The 25,550-nt window shown below is 34.1% G+C and overlaps 1 protein-coding gene across 6 annotated transcripts in view; it reads right to left on the reverse strand.

Moving 5' to 3' along the window:
* Nucleotides 1–25,550, reverse strand: part of LOC118196501 (THAP domain-containing protein 2-like) — a 176,379-nt gene that overhangs the window by 149,690 nt on the left and 1,139 nt on the right. For 4 of the 6 annotated variants that reach the window (XM_085811057.1, XM_085811056.1, XM_085811055.1 and 1 more), the window contains exon 2: nt 13,609–13,782. In XM_085811057.1, the coding sequence (XP_085667183.1) occupies nt 13,609–13,782 (174 nt within the window). Of the gene's footprint in view, nt 1–68; nt 9,981–10,023; nt 10,238–13,608; nt 13,783–25,550 lie in introns of those variants that run through there. The other 2 variants (XM_035367963.2, XM_085811053.1) reach the window with 2 other exon arrangements.

Raw genomic sequence — 25,550 nt, forward strand, 5'->3', positions numbered from 1 at the left:
ATAATTTTCTCCAAGTGTGAAAGACAAAAATTTTCATTCTATGTCATAGCCCTGTTTGTGCCTTATGATGGCTGCGTAAGTGTCATTTGTTTAATTTTTCATTACAATTTTTTTAATATTTTAGTTAGTTGAATGCTGGGTAGTTGGGCTTTTACTGTAATTGCTAAATTAATAGGAAAAAATACATGTACTTCTCATTAATATTTTCTTCCTTCTAGAAATAAAAAAGTCATATATACAGGGTGTTTCATAGGTCATGAGACAAACTTGGAGGGGTGGTAGAACGTACTAAAACATGTATTTTTTTATAGGAATGTAGGGTCTAAAGTGAAGGGTTAAGGCAGGAACGAAAAAAAAAAAAAAAAAAGCGACACGAGAGGAAAATATGTTTATGTACAAAATCAACGCAAAGTGCTTCTTTGTAGCAATACAGTATTCACAATAAATGTTCAAAATTGCGATCACCAGTAATAATACATGCTTGGTAACGTCGCAGAAGGGATTGATGAACATTTTGAAAAACGACGGGCATTTCGCGCATGCTTGCAGCCGCAATGGATAGTCGTGCAACGAGGTTCTCCAGTGAGTCAATGGGAGTCTTGTAAATGATGCTCTTCAGATGGCCCCATAAAAAAAAAATCCAAGTTGGATAAATCTGACGAACGGGATGGCCATCGAATGGGTCCACCACGGCCAATCCATCACCCTGGAAATGCCCCATCCAAGTAATTGCGGACCTGTATGGTGGTTATGGGCTGGTGCACTATCATGCTGGAACCACATGCGATCACGAACGACAGCTGGAACATCCTTCAGCAATTCTGGTAGCAGCTCTTGCAGAAAAATATGATAACATAAGCCATTTGTACATGCAGGTAAGAGGTATGGGCCTATGAGGTAGTCGTTAACAATATCTGCCCACACATTCATGGAGAAGCGGGTTTGGAATGCATGTGAACATGTGCCGTGTTGCAACTCAACTCTTGCTGAGATCCGATGGCTGAGTGACGTCATCTTGAACTATGAACTCGGGACTGAGAAGTCGCACGCTGCGTCGTGCGAACATTTAAACCCTTCATTATGTAAAATTTATGTAACCGTTAACGTCTTCATTAAATATATTTGTGTTAAGAAAGTTTATCATTTATGGACTATCCCTCTCAAGATTTTACAGATAGAGTCCCTGAGAAGAATGCATCCAGTGGCCCTGGCCGAACCCATTGGAACAAGGTAAGCAGTTTTGTTTTACCTTGATTAATTAGTTAGAAGTAAGATAAAGAATATAAAATAATAATATTGTGGCGCCCAACGTGGGGCCATTGGGTTGAATTAGAACTGAAATTTAATAGATTTTGCTTAAGCAAAAACATGGATTTAGAAAAATTAAAAAAGAAACAATCTGCTATAAGAGCAGTAGTTACGAGGCTAATAAAGAACATAGAAACAGAAATTGCTAATGAGGGGGATAAAAATGTAATTGAAGAAACGGTTGCTCAGTTACTTAGTAAAGAAGAAGAACTAATCTTAGCGGATAATGGTATTGAAACTGTAATTAATGTAACAAATTTAGAAGATGAGATAATGTCTAGAGAAGAGTATAAAAGTAAAATTATTATTTGGAAATTACGCACGAAAAGATATTTAGATACTAATCCACATAGGGCTAATTTTACTTCATATGGAAATGTCACTGAATCGCAGAACAAAATTAAACTCCCCAAATTGGCACTGGAAACATTTTCTGGAAAGGACGTGTGCAGTTGGCCCGGGTTTTGGGCACGATTTGAGACAGCTGTACACGAAAACGAAAGTCTACATGCCGTAGATAAATTTAACTATTTAAAGTCAATTCTTACTTTCGATGCAGAAACTGCAATACAAGGGTTGACATTAACAGCGGAGAATTACGAGAAGGCTGTGAAAATATTAAAAGATCGCTTCGGACGCAAAGAACTAATAATAGATACCCATATGAACAATTTATTAACTCTGACTCCGGTTAAAAGGTCTGGCGATGTGACAGCACTTCGAAAATTATATGATCGTTGTGAAGTACAAATTAGAGGATTAGAATCGTGTAATATTTTACCGGATTCGTACAGTACCTTATTATATCCGATATTAATAAAGGTGATTCCGAATGATTTAGCACTAGAATTTAATAGGAAGTATGAAGATGATAATCAGACAAAAATTACGAATTTGCTCCATTTTCTAAGAAAAGAAATAGAAAGTCGAGAATGTACAGGATTTTTAATTAAGCCAACAGATTCTGAAGTCACTGAAAAGAAATCCCATTTTGAAAATAAGCGGCAGTTTGGAGAACGTTTTCGAGACAGCGAAAGAAATCGGGATTATAATAAGGGTAGAATTCCTTCAGCGGCAGCGTTAAACACATTACTATCTAATAGCTGTTTATTCTGTTCTGAAAATCATACGTCAGAATCATGTCAAAAAACTGTGCCAGAAAAAAGGGAAGCATTGAGGCGAAGTGGATTTTGTTTCAGGTGCCTCAAAGGATGCCATTTAGCTAGGATGTGCAAATCGAAACTAACTTGTGGTATTTGTGATCGGCGACATCATACATTGATACATTCTGACGAAATGAATGCGTCAGACAAGAGTCCCGTCCAAGGGGCAGTAGTCTCTTCTGTTTCCAATTGCGCAACAGCAAATAACTCATTTCTTCTGACAGCACGAGCTGAAATTATAAACACAGGCAATTGGCGCCAGCAAAGCGTTCGCTTGTTGTTTGATTTAGGATCGCAGCGAGAGATTTATTAGAGAGGACATCCGTAAGAAATTAAAACTTCCTGTTATTGGAGAAGAAAAAATAAAAATATTCTCTTTCAGCTGCACGATGTCTGAAGCGCAGAATGTTAAAAAAACCAGGCTCATTTTGCGTAATTCGAAGAATCGATATGAAATCAAAATAGAAGCTTTAATTATTCCTGTCATTAATGGATCACATATTCATTCCCCTAGAAATGAAATAGTTAATCTTATTAAAAAACAGGGCATACAACTTTCCGATGAATGGGGACCAGGGAATAAACCGCCGAAAATTTCTTTACTCATAGGAGCAGATTTTTATTGGAAAATAGTTACGGGTAAGGTTCACAGACTGTCTAATTAGTAGCGGTTGAAACAAAATTGGGTTGGACCATTAGTGGAACAGAACGGGCTTACGGAATTTTCCCAAGTAATGTGAATACTATGAAGGTTGTGGTTCATAATAATAAAGATACACAGAATGAATCACTGTCTAGGTTGCTGAAGAATCTCTGGGAGCTCGATTCTATGGGGATAAATTATGATTCGGATAAGGAACTCGAATTAGAAGATAATTTAGTTTTCGATAATTTCAAAAGATCTGTGAAGTTTGAAAACAATCGTTATATTGTGCGCCTTCCTTGGAATCATAATTCAAATGAGCTAGGAGATAATCTGGAGATTGCTAAAATTAGATTTAAGAGTTTAAGTCGTAGATTTCAGAATAATCAACAGTTCTATGACAGATATCGCGAAGTAATTGATAGGTACTTAAAAGAAGGAATCGCCGAAGAGACTAACATTGAAATTGGACCAAAAACGTATTTTATGTCGCATCAAGCTGTTATAAGAGAAAACAAGGAAACTACAAAACTCCGTGTGGTTTTTGACGCTTCGTCACATGCGGAGAATTGTTTGTCATTAAATGACTGTTTACATTCAGGTCCTAAAATGTGTCCAGACATACTGGAATTGCTCCTTAAGTTCCGTCAAAATCGAATTGCGTTTACAGCTGACATCGAACAGGCATTCTTGCAGATTTCCCTTGCTGATGAAGACAGAAACGCAGTCAAGTTTCTATGCAACGATGGTGAATTAAATGGAACCAAAATAAAGGCTCTTCGTATGACAAGGGTAATTTTTGGAGCAACATCAAGTCCGTTTCTTCTCAGAGCAACTCTTAATGTACATGTTGACAAATACAAGTTACAGTATCCGAACGTATTTTCCATGCTAACTGAAAATATGTATGTTGACGATTTAATCGCTGGAGCAGATGAAGAATCAGAAGCATTCGAGGAATCGGAACATATTAAACGCATACTGAAAGAAGGTGGATTTAACATGCGGAAGTGGAAAACAAATGAAACGAATTTACAAAGGGTATGGAATGAAGATTTTTCACACGATTCGACTTGTTCTAAAGTATTGGGATACATATGGACTAAGTCAAATGATACATTTTTGATAGAAATTGAAGAGTTGGTAAAAGATGCCAAAAGGATAGATAACATACCAACTAAAAGGGAAATCTTGAGATTTGTAGGACGTTTCTTTGATCCACTGGGGTTTTTAAATCCATACACCATTCGAGCTAGGATTTTATTACAAGATTTATGGGAACAAAAGATAGCATGGGACACTGAAATACCAGAAAATCTCAGAAAGAATTGGCAAAGCTGGTGTGATGAATTAGCTCATATTTCTAGTTTGGAAATACCAAGACATCAGTTTGCAGGTGCTGGGAAAAGGGATATAAAGGATGGTTTACAGTTACACTGTTTCACAGATGAGAGTCAGAAGGCCTATGGGGCTGTTCTGTTTTTTCGTTATTCGAAAAATGGAGTCATTCATACAAGATTCATTACATCAAAATCACGAGTAGCACCTTTGAAAAAATTATCACTTCCCAGATTGGAATTGATGGGTGGTTTGATAGGCTCGCGCTTGTCAAATTACATTCAAAAGAAACTTCGGGACATTGATTTAATTGTATATATGTGGACTGATTCTAGTATAACGTTACACTGGATTAGAAGTGATGTGAAAAGGTGGAAGCCATTCGTTCAGAACAGAGTGAAGGAAATACAGAAGAATTCAGATGTCTTGAACTGGAGATATACGCCTGGTGAACATAATCCAGCTGATTTACTAACTAGAGGTGAAAATGTCAAACATCTGAAGCAGAAGATCTTAATTGTATATATGTGGACTGATTCTAGTATAACGTTACACTGGATTAGAAGTGATGTGAAAAGGTGGAAGCCATTCGTTCAGAACAGAGTGAAGGAAATACAGAAGAATTCAGATGTCTTGAACTGGAGATACACGCCTGGTGAACATAATCCAGCTGATTTACTAACTAGAGGTGAAAATGTCAAACATCTGAAGCAGAATAGCATATGGTGGGAAGGGCCCACGTGGTTGAAAGAAGAAATGGAACACTGGCCAAAACCGAATTTATGTTCCACAAAGAACATTGAAGATTCCAACAAGGAACTAAGAAAAACATCAAAGGAAGTTTTCGTAAATTCGTGTGTTACTGAACCTTCCGAAGATTTATTTAAAACCCAAAATTACAGCAATTTACACAGAATTTACCGAATTACTGCGTGGTGCTTAAGGTTCATCAACAATATTAAAAATACCTCGAAATTATCAGGATGTTTGCAGGTTACCGAATTGGAAATGGCAGAAACTTATTGGATCAAATGTGTTCAGGAGCGAAATTTTACAAATGAAATACGGGCATTGAAGAACAACGATGAATTAAGTTCAGAATCAAAACTAAGGTCCCTCAATCCCTTTGTAGACGAAAGTGGTGTAATTCGTGTTGGTGGACGATTAGAAAATTCAAATTTGGATTACAAACAAGCACATCCAATCGTGTTGCCCGACAAAGATCACTTGACTGATCTAATTATTCTTCACAGTCATCAGGTGGTAGGGCACGGAGGAATAGCAGATACTTTAAATCAGATAAGAGATAAATTTTGGTTGCTGAAGGCTCGTCGAAAAATTAAAAGTGTTCTGCACAACTGCAATGTCATGCAAGATATGGCACCTCTCCCACCAGACAGATGCCCAGAAGCCTTTCCGTTTGAAAACTCCGGGATAGATTACGCGGGTCCACTGTACGTGAAAAGTGGAAAAGAATTATCTAAGACATATGTTTTACTGTTTACCTGTGCTGTAACCAGAGCCGTGCATTTAGAACTTACGGCTGACCTTTCCACAGAAAAATTTTTGCTTACATTTAGACGGTTCATCGCGAGAAGAGGTTTGTGCCGAATAGTGTATACCGATAACGCCAAAACCTTTAGAAGAGCGAAAAAAGAATTAGAGCTATTGAACGAGGTGATGAAAAGCAAAGTTCAAGACGAGTTCTCTAAGCAAGGAATCAAATGGAAATTTATAGTTGAGAGGGCGGCATGGTGGGGAGGCTTTTGGGAGCGTATGGTTCAGTCTCTTAAAGCTCTTCTGAAGAGAATCTTAGGAAAATCATCCTTGACATTCAGGGAATTAGAGACAGTCATAACAGAAGTGGAAGCTATATTGAACTCCAGACCTGTGACATTTACATACTCGGATCTAGGAGAGCCAGAATCTTTGACCCCTGGTCACTTCTTAATAGGAAGACGATTACTATCATTGCCACAAGGAAGCTCTAAATTAACTTCAACAAAGGAGAGTCTTACACGTCGATTTAGACATCAACAGATACTGGTAGAAAGAATCTGGCGAAAATGGAGGCAGGATTATTTGATGAATTTAAAATCTGCTCATCATTCCAAACTGGCGAAAACAGGAACCTGTTTGAAGAAAGGAACTATTGTATTAGTGCATGAAGATAAAATTCCACGGCTAATGTGGAAGATGGGCATCATAATGGAAGTCTTTCCTGGGAGAGATGGCAAGGTGAGAGCCTGTGCTGTCTGCTTGCCCAATGGACATACGATTAAAAGACCAGTGCAATTACTATATCCGGTGGAGCTGGAATGTAATAAGGACAATTACGGCAATTGTCCTTCCGGGCGGGAGGATGTTGCAACTCAACTCTTGCTGAGATCCGATGGCTGAGTGACATCATCTCGAACTATGAACTCTCGCTATAGATCACGAGAACTCGGGACAGAGAAATCGCACGCTGCGTCATGCGAACATTTAAACCTTTCATTATGTAAAATTTATGTAACCGTTAACGTCTTCATTAAATATATTTGTGTTAAGAAATTTTATCATTTATGGATTATCCCTCTCAAGATTTTACAGATAGAGTCCCCGAGAAGAATGCATCCAGTGGCCCTGGCCGAACCCATTGGAACAAGGTAAGCAGTTTTGTTTTACCTTGATTAATTAGTTAGAAGTAAGATAAAGAATATAAAATAATAATATGCCGTGTGTATTATGAGTTGCCAACACGTGCATGTTGTGGCTACTGAAGATACCGTCCTGTGAGAAAGTTACCTCGTCCGTGAATAGCACATCCGATGGAAAATTACCTGCACCGCACACTGCTGCAAGAACAAATGACAGAAATTAACTCGAAGAGGGTAATGTGTCTCTTGCGAGGCTTGGACTCTCTGCAAATGATATGGGTGATATGGGATCCTGGGCTTTACAAATAAGAATGAGTGGAAGTGGTTTAATTTAGAAATTGAATGACCATGTTTTGTCCACACGTTCAAGCACGCTTCGAATTTTTTGGATAAAATCTGAGACTGCTGTGCTATGATGCACAGAAGAGATGTAAATAAATAATTTAATTAAAATTATTGGAGAGTTAGATTTTGTATAATTTTAACTTAATATAATTCCTTTGCATATAAAGTCTATTACAGTCAAAAGTCGTTAATCCGGACTTGTCGGGACTTCGGCGATTCCGGATTATCGATTTTTCCGCATTATAGATCATCAGTTTAAATCTGGTAAGATGGCACGCAGAAATTATAAAGTTAAAAATATGAAACTGTAATTTATGAAATAAAGAACAATTATGATCTAAAGAGTATCAAAATTTACAAAAAAAAAAAAAAAAAGTTTAATATTTATTTGTTTACTTTATTAAACATTTCTTTCAATGTAAGTTGCTTTGTTTCATGTGATAATATTTTCTCTTTAATTCTATTAAACAGACATAATTTCTTGTTTAGTTACAAAGTTCCGCTGTTCAAGTCCTATAATTGCTGTGTTGAGAATACCGACTAATTTGTCAATCGAAATGTTTTCGTTTTTAATAACCTCTGGGTCACTTTCTTCACTATCGGAAGCGAATTACAGTCAAAAGTCGTTAATCCGGACTCATCGGAACTTCGGCGATTCCGGATTATCAATTTTTCCAGATTATAGATCATCAGTTTAAATCTCCTAAGATGGCATGCAGAAATTCTAAAATTAAAAATATGAAACCGTAATTTATGAAATAAAGAACAATTATGATCTAAAGAGTATCAAAATCTACAAAAAAAAAAAAAAAAGCTTAATATTTATTTGTTTACTTTAATAAACATTTCTTTCAATGTAAGTTATTTAAGTTGCTTCGTTTTATGTGATAATACTTTCGAAATTTTTTCGTTTTCACTAACCTCACATGTCACATTCTTCATGTGACTTCCATTTTTTGCAGCAATTCCACTTTTTGTTTGATGGACATCGAAACATACTTTCGTTTTGTACGATCCTTTGGGAGCTCCAGAATCGGAAATTCTTTTTGACATAATCGAAAGTTCAAGTTTACTTTTATAGTATTGCTCTTACAGTCTGCAAAAAATTAATAAGCCGGATCCAATTTGAAAATTAAGGAACGCAATCATCAACATTAACTGAAATAGATCATTAGATAATTTTAGCTTATACCGTCCGTTATACATAAAACGCGCACGCGAAAACGTATTCTGCACTTGCGCACACGCATATGCGCAGACTTAAAAGGTCTTACGCGCACGCGTAAACGCCTATGCGCATGTGTCAACGCGGCGCATGCGCAGAAAGTTTTTAGCTTTGAGGTCCGGATTATAGATCATTCCGGATTATGGGTGTCCGAATTAACGACTTTTGACTGTATAATGACGAGGAACTTGATTTAAATCATATCAAAGACAGAGTACATCGAGATGAAATACTACACTTAGTAAGGAATTATAAGCCAAATAAAATAAAAACATCTGCCCTGAAGATAAGGATAATGCTGACAGACCAACTTCCAATCCGCCGCGTGAAATTGATAAACAGATTTCGGATTTCAAAACATACTTTCGCCTTTGTAGATACAAATTACATATTAGTAAATATATACGGAAATTCTATTTACATAATCGAAAGTTCAAGCTTACTTTTATGAAATTGCTCTAACAGTCTGCAAAAAGTAATAAGCCGGATCCAATTCGAAGATTAAGGAACAATGCAATCTGCAACATTAACTGAATTGGATAATTTTAGCTTAGCTTATACCTCCGTTACACATTAAACGAGCATGCGCACAAACATATTCGCAGCCGTAAAGGTCTTACGCGCACTCTTAAACGCCTGTGCGCATGCGTGAACGCGACGCATGCGCAGAAAGTTTGTAGCTTTGAGGTCCAGATTATAGATCATTCCGGATTATGGGTGTCCGAATTAACAACTTTTGACTGTATTAGTTTCTGCTGTATAAACAAACTGAAAGGAGGAAGTATGCATCATAAATTATAACTATAAAAATATCTAATTTAACTAAAATGACTATAACTACCATTTTGAATGTGACAGTTTCCCTTTCCTGATTTAATAAAACTGTCAAATGCATCCCATTTTTAATAGAAGCTTTAAATAAACTTGTTTTCTAATTAGTTATAAAATGTTGTCAATAACTTAACACCATACATCACAAGCGTAGGCACATTTGAGTAGTTTCATTCCTCTCCCAATTAGCATTATGTAGAGTATTTGAACATAATAAATTCTTATAAATCCACTCAATGGTCATACATGATGTCGCATTGATACGCACATATGTGATAATATTGACCCTTGCTCTCCTGTACTCTTTCACATATGTGTATGTGCATAAATAGATGGTGTTTGCACATGTTTAGATAGGTGGCACTTGTACATCAGTTGGTGAATTAGACATATCCTGTAGGCTACCTGCACTGTTTGTTCAGAAGAAGCAGCAAATAAAATTGACACCACTTCAAGGATAAGGCGGGGGAAAGTGCATGAAGAAAATTCTGTGTGAAAAATTTAGTAAGATTATGAGTATGTTACATAATTACGAAATTCAGTTCAGAACTGCAATGACATTTCATGAACTTTCAAAAGTTCATTATTGAGAAAATATGGAATAAATTTAATATACATGCAGAAAATCACAAAGCTGAGTAAACAGACAGGATAATATTTTCATTATTGTTATAACAATGTTTGCCTACTTTAATGAAAGAATATTTTGCAAAATCTTCAGCAGCAATAATTTTTCCTTTGATTTCTGAAAATAAAAGCAAATTATTTCTTCTCCTATAAAAATTTTATAGTAAACCTTTAGCTGATATTGTAAAGCTTCAAAATGTTTACAATTACCTGTTATTTCAGTACTGAAAGTGGAAATAGAAATAATTTAGCTATTGAATTAACCTGCAGAATTTTTATTTGAATGCATTTTCTCCATGTCATAAGCTACATCTATTACAAACTAAATATTAAACTATTTTTACAACATTTTGAATTTAGTATTCATATTGATTTGTGAAGCACAAAGTTAGTCAATTTTCATTCTGTTATTGAAAAATAATAGTTTTTAAACAACAAAAAAATTTTCAGCAAAAATAATTTTTTTTCAAGTATGTCTGTGTTTTCAAAACTATGAAATAAATAGTATGTAATGAAAAGGTGTGGGGTATTTAATTATGGCAAAGCACACTAGGGCTATCTGCCTAAGGGAAGGGATGCCTTCGTGGAGGACTTTCTAAGGAAAACTGGCTCGTATACACGTTACACATGGGGAAAACCACGAAAACGCCCATGCAGCCAGCCCATTCGATTCATGGGATTCAAACCTCGGACCGAACTACCAGTGTTCAGTGACTTTACCGCTCGGCCGCTGGTGGGCCGTAATGAAAAAGGAAATTCAATTAGAGCATTCAGATCTTTTAGAGAGTTATTTTAGCAAAGTTGCTTTGATTGAATTTTTATACTATGATATATTTTACAATTATACAGCAAACTCCAATGTAAAAGGCATCCTATGATAGTACCTACAGTGTTCAGAATGTCGTGTAATCCTATATGCGGATAGTAATATCAAAATGCATTTCATCTGAGTGATGTTTTCTGGTTATAGAAACAGGTCAAAGTACACAATTATATAAAAGAATACACTTTCAGACTACACTGAATACACTAATTTACTAAGTTTTGTTTAACTTAACGAGCATCTTTTCAGAATTCGAATACAATATTTAATCACTAAGTAATTTTTTATACTCCAGGTTGCCACAGCTCATTTGAATATGCAAACATTCTTAATTTATCAATTTTTATCATACTGCTAGCTGATTTGTGAGGACATAATGTGTTATATTTTTTGTGAGAGCGTTATCTTTTTGTCTCATTTCAGAATCCCTACTATCTCCAATGCAAACTTCTGGCCCTCGCTTAGCGCATGCACAAGAATTCTGCAAGTGAACTAAGTCGATTTTTTGTGACATCAAAAATTCAAAAAAAAAAAAGGGATAGGGTTTGGAAATATGCTTTCTGGCCTAGTAGTATATGCCATCTTCTCGGTCATCAGGATGTATCTCCACCTGCCAATATCTACTCTTTAAGTAATTTGTCAAAAACCACTTACTTCCAGAAAGAGTGTTCAGAATGCCATCAATTCTAGGAAAAGGGTAGCTGTATTCCTTCATGATAGCATTCAGCTGGCAACAGTCAATGCAAAATCCAGTTGAAACACCCTTCATTCTGACCAGGATGATGGCAGAAGCCCAAAGAGTTGGATAACATCAATTTTTTGCATATTCTTTAGAAGTTTTCTCACCTCTTCATGTTTAACAATTGGTAGACATCTTGGATGTTGTTTGATTGATCGATGATCCTCTATATCAATTATATGCTGTGCCAAATTGTTTAGACCTATGCCAGAGGACGTGCCAGAGAAAACATCTTGAAATTCTTGAATAAAATTTTCTGCAACACTCATCTTTTTATTGATTTGATTTTCTTTTGCATCCTTTAAAGTGCTGGGAGAACCTGCTAAACTATGTACCTTCGAGCCTCAGGTTCCACAAGGCTTTAATAATGAATTTCTTTAATAAAGAAACATTGCACAAACAAGATTCTCAAATAAGGCCGTTTTCATTTGTAACATATAATTCTAACTAGCAAGTTGAGGAAATCTCGCCTTCTTATAAAAAATTTTAAAAAATATTCTTTTTATAACAATAATAAACTGAAATTAAATATTGTTGTCCCTCTCAAATTCTAAATAGAAGTTTGTATTTACGCAAAGCTTATATTAAAATTATATTTGTGCTTATATTGAAATAAATAAATGCTTAGCAAGCAGATGATAACTCATAACTGTTAAAATTTAAACTATTTGTGAATAAATAAATGACATAGTCCAGGTTGAACAATCAAATATCTGTTGAGAATATTTAGGTTACATGAAAGCAAGCAACCACAGCAATGCACACTAAATAGGGACGAAATGGCAACAACACCACCATTGCCAAACTAACACAATGTAAATATTGGGATTGGCCTGATAAATGCATTCAGAATTACTTAAGTGATTGGTGGTGGGAAACAGAAATATGATTAGAAAATAAGGAGCCCCTAACTTCAGCATCATATAAGTCAGATGTTACTGTACACAAAATTAGAAGATAGCCTTATAATTTTTTCACTTCCAATAAATATCAGTTATAATTTTTAGAAGCAAAATTTAAATGAATTTAATTACATTTTATTTCATTTTAAAATTGAAGAAATCACCTTTGGTAGACTTCAGGTAAATTTAAGATAAAAATAAAAGTAAACGAAATTGGGGGGGACAGCACATGCATTAAATATTAAAGCAGAAAAGAGCAAATTTTAAAAGTTATACTAGAAACTTAAACACTGAAAAGAGCACTTTCATATTTTATAAGTATTTCAAATTAATTACATTTTTATTATACAGCCTTCCTGATCAGAGTATTGGTCAGTAACGCTGCTGCTCTTTGAGCTTGGCTTTGAATTCCGGAGAAGCATGGATGCTTGTAATATACAGTGAAAACAAACCAATTTACAGTAAAAGCAAACAAATCAATCTGGAAAGTTAGACAGCATTGGTTCCCATCCATTAATGTGCTTTACTAATGTAGAGCACAGAAACAAGCAAAACATTTTTAAAAGTTGGCAGTATCATTTCTTGAGGCTCCAAGGTGGAGAGAAAGGGAAAGTGCTGCCAGGTTTGGCTCATTTATCGCAGGCACTGGCTGGATATCTGCTGTTTTTAAAGATTGATTTTATAGATGCACGGGATTCCATGCATATAAACTTTTCAAATCATTTATTAGTTCTCGAATAGTATATAGATGTTTTCACTTGAATAAAAATTTCAAGTATATTTTGTAAAACATACACAAAATAACTTATGCTTTAGATGTTTTAGTTTAGTTAGCAGAGTAAAATAAATAAGATATGAATAAAAACTTTCAATAGTGTCAAATGGGGAAATAGTTAAACAGTAGAGTAAAAGTTTATAGTATTTTAACAATGGTTAAGTATTTAAACAATGGTTGAATGAATTAATATATTGGTAATAACAAATGATTTTTTCACCCCCCTTTCAAAGAACATTAAATCTCTTACCATTTGGTTTCTTCCTAATTGGGTATTTGGCTTAGGACATCTTATTTCTCTTATCCTCTTGTTAGTTACAGATGGTGGTGGATATGGCATGTTAAAGAGTGTTGGTATTGCAGTTTTTCTAAGTTTTCTCCTATCTTTGCATAGTGATTCAAATTGAGATTCCTCAAAATGATCCTGTAAAGACATAAAGCAATAAAAAAAGTATACAATGTAAATAAAAGTACAAAAAACAAACCACACAGTAAGGTTGTGCCAAAGGCAGCAAGTAAGTATAAGTAATCAATAAATATGCAGGTAATTAAACAGGGCATAGTATTCTGAAAAACTGAAACAATAAACAAACCATGTCTGTCATATCAGATGCAGCATCTCATCAGCTTGGGCCCAATTTAATTGTCCAATATTTAATTTTTGCCTATAATTTAAAGAGACCTTTAGAACATCCTCTAAAAATTAAATTAAGTAGTCTTAATTTAATTTTTAGACTATAACATTAAAAAAAAAAAAAAAAAAAAAAAAAAAAAAAAAAAAAAAAACTACAGTCAAATTTAATATTTCTTGCTACAATACTCTTACAGCTACTGTAGCAAGTACTACTCTTTCTTGCTGCAGTACTCTTATCAGTATAGATAAAAAAACTTGAGGTGACTTCACCTCAAATTTTTGAAGTTACTGGGTTAATAAATAAATTTATAATTAGGCCAGACCATGGTTCCTGTTACAATTGTAGTAATGTTTATTGCTCTAATTAATTTTTAATTCTCAAATCATTCAAAACATACTACAAATTGTTCATCAGATAATACAATACAAAGTCCGAGATTCGGACGTCGAATATCCGGAATGATCTAAAATCTGAACCACAAACTACTACCAACTTTTTTTTTTTATGCTTTACACATGCACTTTTGAATTCCCCCCATAATAAAACAACTGGAGAGTCCCAATTCTTAACTTCATTTCGGCATTAAATAAATACCTCGTTATTGAAGAAACAGTAATTCAGCATAAATTTGTGTGATCGATAATTTGGCTCCGTAGCTGCATAACTGCTTTGCATACATCTCAAACCAAAACTCTGCACAGAAACACTGTTGATTTTACACCTGCTAATACAGTACAAACTCTGTAATCCAGACGTCCATAATCCGGACCTCAAAGCTACAAACTTTATGCGCATGCGCATATGCATTTACACATGTGCATAATGCGTTTACGCATGCACATTTAATGCATAACGGATGGTATAAGCTAGGCTAAAATTATCTAAGGCATTTCAGTTACTGTTGCAGATTGCACTGTTCCTTAATCTTCTAATTGGATCTGGCTTATTATTTTTTGCAGACTGTTAGAACAATTTTATAAAAATTAAGCTTGAACTTTTGATTATGTCAAAAAGAGTTTCCAATTCTGGAGCTGCCAAAGGATCTACAAAGCAAAAACATGTTTCAATGTCCATTACACAAAAAGTGAAATTGCTGCAAAAAATGGATAAAGGCCTATCGATCTCAAAATTATGCGAGAAGTATGGCATTGGAAAGTCCACTATATCTGACACAAGAAAAAGGAACTTATTTAAAATTTGAATTTTTTGTGGAATCATCTTAAACAACTTACATTGAAAGAAATGTTTAATAAAATAAACAAATAAATATTAATCTTTTTTTTGTAAATTTTGATACCTTTTAGATCATAATTGTTCTTTATTTTATAAATTACGATTTCATATTTTTAATTTGATGATTTCTGCATGACATCTTATCAGATTTAAATTGATGGTCTATAATCCGGAAAAACTCCTAATCCGGAATCGCCGAAGTCCCGATGAGTCCAGATTATGGACTTTGTACTGTATTTTATATTCCTGACACCAACGTGGTGAAACATTATTTATGACAACTTGAGTAATAACTCGTGCAGCGATGCCAAAAAATTTTTTTTTTTTTTTTTTATATTAAAAACTTAATAACAAACAGTATGGTAACCTTTTATGTTGATATTATGTTTGGTGATGATTACAGGTTTAAGTTAAATGTACTAAGAAATGTTAACAAGGAACAATTTATTTCCACATGCTAAAAATACATTTTGTTAATGATACTCATATAGGTCAAAAGATAAGATTACACTTAGTGCTATTTGAATTAAGAATAACTGATTTGTTTTTCAAATAATCACAGAACTGACGGCAGAGTTTAGGGAAGACAAAAATTTTTGGAATTTAAAGATACACCGAGCTACAAAATTAGGGGATGAAAAAATTTTGAGAATGAAGGAAAAGCACTGGGATCCAAAATTTAGAACTTAGGAAGGCACTTTATTAATTAAAAATTATTCGCTATGCTAAAAGATAGCATAACGAATATTTTTTTCTAAAAATTATTCATTATGCTAAAAGTAAAGATGTGACATGTGATGACTGCATGACAAAGCGATCACTGAATGGATCAGACAGCATCGCAGTGCAGGCATGCCATTGACGGGTCAAATGCTAATGGCTCAAGCTAACAGTTAAAAGTTATTTCCAAAACAAATTTACAACGCTGATGAAACTTGTCTTTTCTCGCAACATGTAATGGAAAATTTAGTAAACAGATTGTCCTTCATCACCAAGACGACTATAAACGTGATTTTGGAGCTGTTTGGAATAATACTGGCCAATAAAGTATGTTTTGATACTTCATCAAGTGCTGTTGTCATTATTCACTCCAAATCTGCACAAACCCCACAACGAAGGTACGTAACATAAAGGAAGAAAAAAAAATCTAAAAATATAAAGTATAATTTTAAAAATCCATGTTAAATTTCTTAAATAATGGCAAGACTACTCAAAAATTTAAAAAATATTTTAGCATAAAATCTGCTTTGTGGAGCATTACAAAATCATGGGAGGATGTGTCTCCAGATACTTTAAAAAATGCTTGGCATAATTTATGGGCAGCTACCATATTTCATGGTGAGAATGATGAATATAATAGTCAGTTGCGAATGTTAAGGTTTTCGGATATCGCAAAACAAAGGTGAAATTTTACAGTTAATGGATTTTGGAAAGAAATGTGGAGAAGCGGTAACAAATAAAGATGATATAACAGAAGTATTTCATTGCGATGACAATCCCCCAGTCATCATCAACTAACGGACATCAAAATTTGTAGTATGGTTCTAGATCCAGAAAATAGAAGAAAGCGACAGAGAGGTTACTGAAAACGAAAAGATTTCAATTGACAAGTTAGTCGGAATTCTCGACACAGCAATTGCAGAGCTTGAACAATGGAGCTTTGTAACTGAATAAGAAATTATGTCTGTCTACAGAATTAAAGAGAAAATATTAGCACAAAAAAGCAATTTAAACAACTTCCATTGAAACAAATGTTTAATAAAGAAAAAAAAAAAATATTAGGCATTTGTTTTGTAAATTTTGTTACCCTTTAAATCATAAATGCTTCATCATTTCATAAATCACAACTTCATATTTTTAATTTTACAATTTTTACATGCCATCTTACTAGTTTTAAACAGATGATCTAATATCTGGAAAAATCCCAATCCCGGAATTGCTGAAGTCCCCACAAATTCGGATCTTCGACTTTGTACTGTATTTGAAGATGTCTCCTGAATTTGCCTTTGTGGGAGGTAGAATTTATATTTTTTCAACACACACGCATACACAAAAAGGCAGACATTTTGGACATTTTCCTTTTTGTCTATGTTTCTTTCAGTTATACCTCAGATTTGTTTGCATAACCCTAATTTGAGAGCACTGGGCCAATGTGCATTTTAAAAAGCATCAAAGACCAGTTTAAACAACAATTTTTTAAATTACATTGGCATATATCCAATTAAAGTCATTAAGCCTTCTGAATATGTAGGCAGTTTCTTATTTAGGGATAACAACACAAAATTACGCTTCAGAAAATATTATTTATCATACATAAAAATCTGTTTTATAACACAGATCGGCAATAACTGTTTATCAGTGTAATGAGGATTTAATTTGATGAGATTAAATTCTTTTGATGCACTGAATTCATGAAATGATTTTGACTTGGCCTTTGAAATTCATCATTACAGGCAGATTTATTTGATTGTTATGCATGCATTAAAAACTGCAATTATTTTACGAAAAATACACACACAGTTTTCACAAATTTAATGTGCTTATCAGAATGTTCTACATTCATTTGTAAATTTTCACTCTATTGCCAAATTGAATAATACCAAGGGATAAGATGTCATATATAGCCCGGGATATATGTGGTCACCAAATGTGGCAATATTTTGTGTTGAATGGTTTAGTTGAGATTTTGTTTGTATGGTAACCCTTTTTACATGGAAACTTCTGTGGGGAATGTGGTTTTATTTTGTCTTGGTGGCTTTTTGGTTACGTGTTGAATAATGGCGTATAGTTTCATGAAGGAAGTTGTGGAGAGATATCAGCCATATCAGTGTTTTAGAGTGTATTCAAGCTAGATTTAGTTCAAGAATACAGTCAAAAGTCTTTAATCCGGAATGATCTATAATCCGGACCTCAAAGCTACAAACTTTCTGCACATGCGTCAACGCATAATGTGTTACTTTTATGCATGCGCATAATACCTTTACGCATGTGAATTATGCATTTACGCATGCGCGTTTAATGTATAACGGACGGTATAAGCTAAGCTAAAATTATCTAATTATCTATTTCAGTCAATGTCGCAGATTGCGTTGTTCCTTAATCTTCTAATTGGATCCGGCTTATTATTTTTTGCAGACTGTTAGAGCAATTTTATAAAAGTAAGCTTGAACTTTCGATTATGTCAAAAAGAATTTCCGATTCTGGAGGTACCAAAGGATCTACAAAGCGAAAGCAAGTTTTGATGTTCATCAAACAAAAAGTGAAATTGCTGCAAAAAATGGTTAAAGGCATATCCTTTGATTCTCTAATCATTCCGAAATATGTTTATCAATTTCACGCTGCTCTGCAGGGGGGGGGGACGACGCTTGCACGCAATGAACTGGAAGTTGATCTGTCAGCACTATTCTTATCTTCAGGGCAGATGTTTTTATTTTATTCGGCTTATAATTCCTTACTAAATGTAGTATTTCATCTCAATGTACTCCGTCTTTGATATGGGTTAAATCAAATTCCACGTAAATAAATATCACGAGTACACATCAAATAGTTTTTTGCTTACAATTTTCTAATTTCGAATATTAATTAATTTTAAAATTGCGTTTCTGATGGATTTGCAGATAGATTATTGAGGGTAAAGAATGTGGTTCTGAACGAGGTTTGAGGTTTGGATCCTGGTTTTCCTGCAGTAAGTGTACTTTAAAGGAAATTTTTATTGCAAAGGTTGAAATTTTGAATTGTAGAAAGATGTCTGATATAGCTAAGTCATGGCATTTTGGTTCACATGCTTTGTATGATTGGCATAGTTTTAATGCAAGTATACATTAAAACTAAACTCAGTAGCGCAACAGTCCTAGCGGGCCTGTCTTGCAGTGCCCCGAAATCTGTTTTCTTGACCTTGAGCCCCAGATGCATCAGCATATACCCTGGGCAAGCAGTCAGCTTGTAACAGAGCCTCCGGTGTTTAGCCCCCAAGAGTGCATCAGCATATGCCCTGGGCAAGTAGTCAGCTTGTCACAGAGCCTCTGGTGAACTTGGTACTCATTTTATTGAACCATTCCCCAAGTGAACTTGGTACTCATTTTATTGAACCTTTCAAGGGATGAAAGGCTGAGTCAACCTTGCCCAACCCAGGGATCATACCCCGGATCTGTGGTGTTGCTATACGATGCGCTAGCCACTTAACACTAGAACAGGGTTCTAATGTTAGAACAGAACTAGTAGGGGTCATTTTGACCGTTGATTACTTTTGATTTATTGGAAGAAATTGTTTGGAATTTTTTGACTTTTCCTAAATAGATAACAAATATTTGTAAAAAAAATTTCAGCATTCTAGGTTTGTTAGTTTTTGAAATATTAGCGTGTATTCCTAGAATGGCGGAGGGGGTCATTTTGAACCCTTTACTTTTATCCTCTCTTTCTGTTTAAGGCACTGTCAAATAACTCACGAAAAACATTCACTGATAAAGATTTTTCAATTGCATTCATACTATCTCCCAGAGCAATAAAAATCTGGGTGGTCTCACTACTTTGTAATGTCTACATAAGTTGTTGTTCCTTTGTTTGTAATTATCTATTCATTTGTAGAAAATACTGCAAGGAAGGTAGATGCAGGATTTTTCATGCTTAAATTTATTTTCAGAAACAGTTTATTTTACAGATGTATTTTCCCATTTGTTAGTTCAGTTTACTTATTGCAGGTGATAGCAGTTAGGACAGATGTTTTCTTGGTAATTTCAAATCAATATTTTAGTACATATGAATTCTGAAGTCAAGTTCTTTATCATCTTTCCTTTACGCTGTGAGAATCATATGCTAAAATATATTCCCTATCATTTTCTGATAAACTGATATTTTTCTACTTTTTTCAACTTTTACAAAATATGTCTTAAGCGGAAAAGAGGTCTTATGGATGAAGAAATCATGAAATTGTTGCAGGAGCTATTTTGAAAATGAGTCTGATAGAGGTGAAATTGATAATTTTTCTGTAGAAACTGAAGACACAAACACAAACTATTAGCGAATTCGAGGACAGTGAAGTAAACGAAGAACTTGTGGTGATGGCGATAAGGAGCGCGCCTTGCGCCCTCCGATAAGTGTGGCAACCCTAGAGGAGAAGTTTCTTGCGAGTAGCGAGCAGAGCGAAACAGGTTGGCTGTCGGGGAGTGTGTGCGAAGTTCTGAAATAAAGCTTAATTTTTATTGTGCCCAATGTCTTGTTAATATTTATATTAATGCAGTAAGAACATAATCTGTGATATGGAATGCGAAGATTGGCGGTAACAATATGATAGGAATCACCATAAACTGAGCAGAAATAAATGGGCAAAAACAGATCAGGTTATTTGCAAAACTGTTTTTACAGCTCCTGATAACGCCATATGGAATGAAATAAATTCCAAAAATTCAGTCTGTGACTGCTGCTGTTCCTACTTGTAATAATCTAAAAGAAACAGCAGGACCAACATCTTTTGCAAAGAGTTGTGTTGCTGAGGACAATGTGTCTAGTGCTTTCAAGCATTTTGTTGATGATGATATCTTGCTGCATATAAAGAAATGTACATACAGACTCCGAAGCTCATCGTCAACTTGAAAATAAAGACTGGAAGTTATCTCTGGCTGAGTTAGATGCTTTTGTCGCTATATTGTATATTCGAGGAGTAATAGGAGCAAAGGGCTTAGATTTATATTCCTTGTGGTCCGAAGCTTGGGGAATACTATATTGGAAAGAAATTATATCAAGAGATAGATTCAAAGAAATAAAACGATTTTTAAGGTTCGATGAAAAGACAACAAGATCTACTCAATTACAGACTGATAAATTTGCTCTTGCATCAGATACGTGGAACAAACTGCAAAACATGCTACTGGCCATGACAAAATATTACAGTTGATGAACAATTATTCCCATCTAAAGCTAGGTGTAGATTTACAAAATATATGCCTAAGAAACCTGACAAATTTGGAATAAAATTTTGGTTATCTGTCGACATTGATACTTCTTGAATGGATTTCCTTATCTAGGAAAAGATGAAACAGCGAAGCATCAATTACGTTTGCCTGAAAATGTCATAAAATTAACGGAGCCACATCTAAACAAAGGGAGGAATATTACCCCGGATAACTATTTTACTAGCATTAAATTAGCAGAAATGCTAAAATCAAAAAATACAACTATGGTCAGCACAACGAAAAAGAACAGAAGAGAAATTCCTATATATTTGAAAATATACGTAGTAATCTTTATTCATCGACAATATTGGAACATGGTAATATCACAGTTACCATCTATCAAGGCAAAAGAAACAAAAGGGTTTTTCTACTGAGCTCATTACATTCTACTGTAAAAACTGAAGACAGTCTCAAGAAGTTGCCCAATTCAATAGTATTTTATAACGCAACAAAGTATGGTGTGAATATTCTTGATCATATGGCTTCAAAACTCCCAAAGATCCCCCCCAGTCTTCAGAAAAAAAAAAAAAAAAAAAAAAAGAAAATGTATATAAAGAGAAAAAAGTGTCAAGTACAGAGATGCAACGAAAACAAATCTCAAGAATATAGTGCGTTTTATTCCAAAGTTGTGTGCGAAAAATGGACTGAAAGAATTATTAAAAATTACTTTTGTATCAACTGCATTAATTCTTAATACTTATGTGTAATCTCTAATATTTTAAACATTAAATAGAATTGAAACAAAATGCTTTACATATTCCATTCAGCTACACAAATAATGATATAACCGAAACATCAGAGAACATTTCTCCTTTCTGTATTTAGACAGTAAATCATCATCCGAGTAAGCACATATAAAAATGTTATTATATAAATTGTGTTTTATTTTAGTTAACATTAGTTTTAATTTGTTAAACCATTTATTTCAAATCAATTCTTATATCAAATTAATGAGTTATTTGAGTAATTATAGTATGATCCAATTGATCGATACATTTACAGTATTTTAAAAAGTCAATAAACTATCATGTGATATTAAATATAAATTATGAAATACGTATAAAGTACATAATTGTACTAATGTATGGCATTTAAAATTGTTTTACCGTTGTTATTTCAGTACTTTCATCGAAGGGTTAAAATGACCCCTCACCGCCATTCCAGTAGGTAAGATTTTCCCGCCATTCTAGTGTTAATGAAAGCATATTGGATTATATATACGTGTAAAAAGTCAAGATGTGTATCCAACTCATCAGTAAGAAGACATGAATTCCACCAAGTTTTTGTAATATATGAAAATATATTATACCTGTGATATGTCTGTCCTTACTCGTTTTGGTTTGTCTGTATTTCAGGGTGCCCCTTGGATTATTGCCAAGTTGTTGTTTTATTTATTGCCAAATTGTTGTTTCATTTATGGTGACCTGAGTTACTGAATGTTATGGAAACCCTACTATGACAAGATTGCGGTGAATTGGACTAATGGAAAAATATTTAAGGGCTTATTTCTGCAATGGATGTCATTTAGGAAGTATGTTGCATATTTTGTGTTTTGCATCGTAAAATGGCTGCTGGTGATAAACTGGATGGTATAGAAATTTGGTGGTATAGAATGAGAGAGCAGGAGGTTTCTTTTAAGTAGTTGAGGACAGAAGAAAACAAACTTTGTTGGATGTAATTTAACGGAATAGTTTACCAGGAACGACGAACATATCCAACTGCTGGAAGTCGTACGGTCTTTTTGATAATGGCTTTGTTCACTTCTCAGTAAATTAAGCAGTGACATTTAAGGATCTGGAAACTGGAGACAAGGAATTTTGTGTGCCACAGACTGAAGACACAAAAATTTCTAAATATGCTAAGTCGATATTTTCCTTTTTGTAGTATGTTTTTGCGATAATATGTACTTCCTTTTTTATGTTATTGCATTATGCGATTCAAAATGCAGTTTATTGAGCTTTGATTGACTACAAATTTTGTTCAATTTTGGTGATGAGTAACTTTGTTTTAACATTATATGACGTGATCCTTCTCCTGATTTTTTTTAAGTGAAAATAGATTGATGTGTACATGGACAAAGTCAAAAAAGTGCGTAGTGCTGAGTTTGAGCAATTCTCCAATTTTTTTTTTTTTTTTTTTTTTGAGAAAAAATTGATTGATGTGTACTGTCCGACCACGTATTCCAGATTTATGTAACCATTCCGTTTGGGGGCGGAAATGAGCATATCTATCAGTGATGTAGGAGTGAGTGCAGTAACCTGGTTAGATTTAAAAGGTTCTTCCATTTCACGCTCTATCTTTTGAGTGCTGCGCAACAGAAATATTAACATAAAGTAATAATCTGGTATCACTAATTTTAGAAACAGATAGTTCAGTGATGAACTAATAACATAAGGCAATTCAATATTAACAAGAAGTAATAATCCGACATCACATATTATGCTCAGTGATGAACTTAATAAAATATGCATGATTATTTGATCTCGGCCGGTTGCCTCCAAAATAATTATGACTGTGATACTTCTTTAAGAATTTGAAGTAAACTCCAATAATGGAGCTTTTCTTTTATACTAAAAAACATGGCAACATACAAACAAGAGAAGAAAAGGTAAGTATGAAAACTTATTAAAAAAAATAATTAAATGCTTCGTGCGAGAAAATGCATGCGGCTCTCGAGCCTGCGTTTCAATATCGACAGTAACCTGTACATTATTTATTATTCATCTATTTCAAAAGGAGAGATTAATATAGATATTAAAGCTGTTACAACCGCTATGACCTCCGAGAGGGAAAAATACCCACGCTTTTCCCCCACACTCCTTCAATTAAACTGACCCATCTTGGTTCTCAGCCAAACTGCTCTTGCTAGTGTGGTTAGACAGTACATGGACACTGAGTTTGTGTAATTCTTTGATTTGTTATTTTGGTTTTGTACATTGGCCATCTTGAAATTGTGCTTCACGATTTTACTTATCTAAATTTTTGGTTGTAAGTGTTAAATTGGGTGCCCCTTTGATCAAAGACAAATTTCATTCAATTTCGGTTGGGCAATTCCCAAATTGTCAAATCCATAGGATATCTAAAAAAGGATTTAAAAATTCAACTAATATTTCAATGGTGTCTTAAGAAATATAGAACTATATAAACTTAAGCAATCTGAAATCAGCATGTACGCTAGATTTGGTACGCTGTTAATGGGCACGTTTGCTAGATTTGGCTTTTTGTGCATACATTTTCACTGCAATTTTTTTTGCAGTGCTCAAAACGGAATAGTACCATTGGCTTTTTACAAAATTTTAAACGACATTAAAATGTTTATGCCTTCAAAATAAAAAAAAAAAAAAAATCCTTGGACTAACATTTGTCAACATTTTTTATGTGTATACTGTATGTTGTCGTCAATAAAGTTAGCTTGGCCAGATGAAAAAGCAAACAATCTTTGGCAAACATTCAGATTTTAATGTAGAATATTAACCATTATTATCCCCAAATTATCACTTAGTTTTAATAAATTTCGATATGCTAGTGACTTTTACATTACATTACTATAAATTCCACAATTAGCACAGGAAAATAAAATTTACGTATTAGAAGCGAAGTTTCTTTTCCATATTCAAAACATTCCCATTGGCGATGTTTGGCGAGGGGTACATTAACCCTACACCAATTTAATGATAGCTATTACGAAAGAAATTAGCTGGCACTTAGGTTATTGTCAGAGTCGTAGCTAGGGTTTTCAGCGCCCAGGGACAACTGATGATTTCGCACCTCCTACTGCTTGCCAAGGATGGAAAACATTTAATTCTTAAATGTTGTAACATCAGTTTGGCGCCCCTTGGATTCTGCGCCCGGGGACAGATGCCCTCCTCTAGCTACGCCCCTGGTTATTGTACATAAGAATTTCGGTAAAATCCTAGTACAGTCAAAAGTCGTTAATCGGGACTTCGGCGATTCTGGATTATCCATCATCAGTTTAAATCTGGTAAGATGGCATGCAGAAATTATTAAATTAAAAATATGAAAACGTAATTTATGAAATAAAGAACAATTATGATCTAAAGGGTATCAAAATTTACAAAAAAAAAAAAAAAAAAAAAAAAAAATTTAATATTTATTTGTTTACTTTATTAAACACTTCTTTCAATGTAAGTTGTTTAAGTTGCTTCGTTTTTATGTGATAATACATTATCTTTAATTCTCTAAAAAGACATAATTTCTTGTTCATTTCCAAAGTTCCGTTGTTCAAGTCCTATAATTGCTGTGTCGAGAATACCGACTAATTTGTCAATCGAAATTTTTTCGTTTTCAATAATCTCTGTTACTTTCTTCACTATCAGAAGCGAATTATAATGACGAGGAATTTGATTTAAATCATA

This window comes from Stegodyphus dumicola, chromosome 2 (assembly GCF_044657685.1).
Source record: "Stegodyphus dumicola isolate Sdum_Otavi_A_Nest chromosome 2, ASM4465768v1".
Classification (NCBI taxonomy): Eukaryota; Metazoa; Arthropoda; class Arachnida; order Araneae; family Eresidae; genus Stegodyphus; species Stegodyphus dumicola.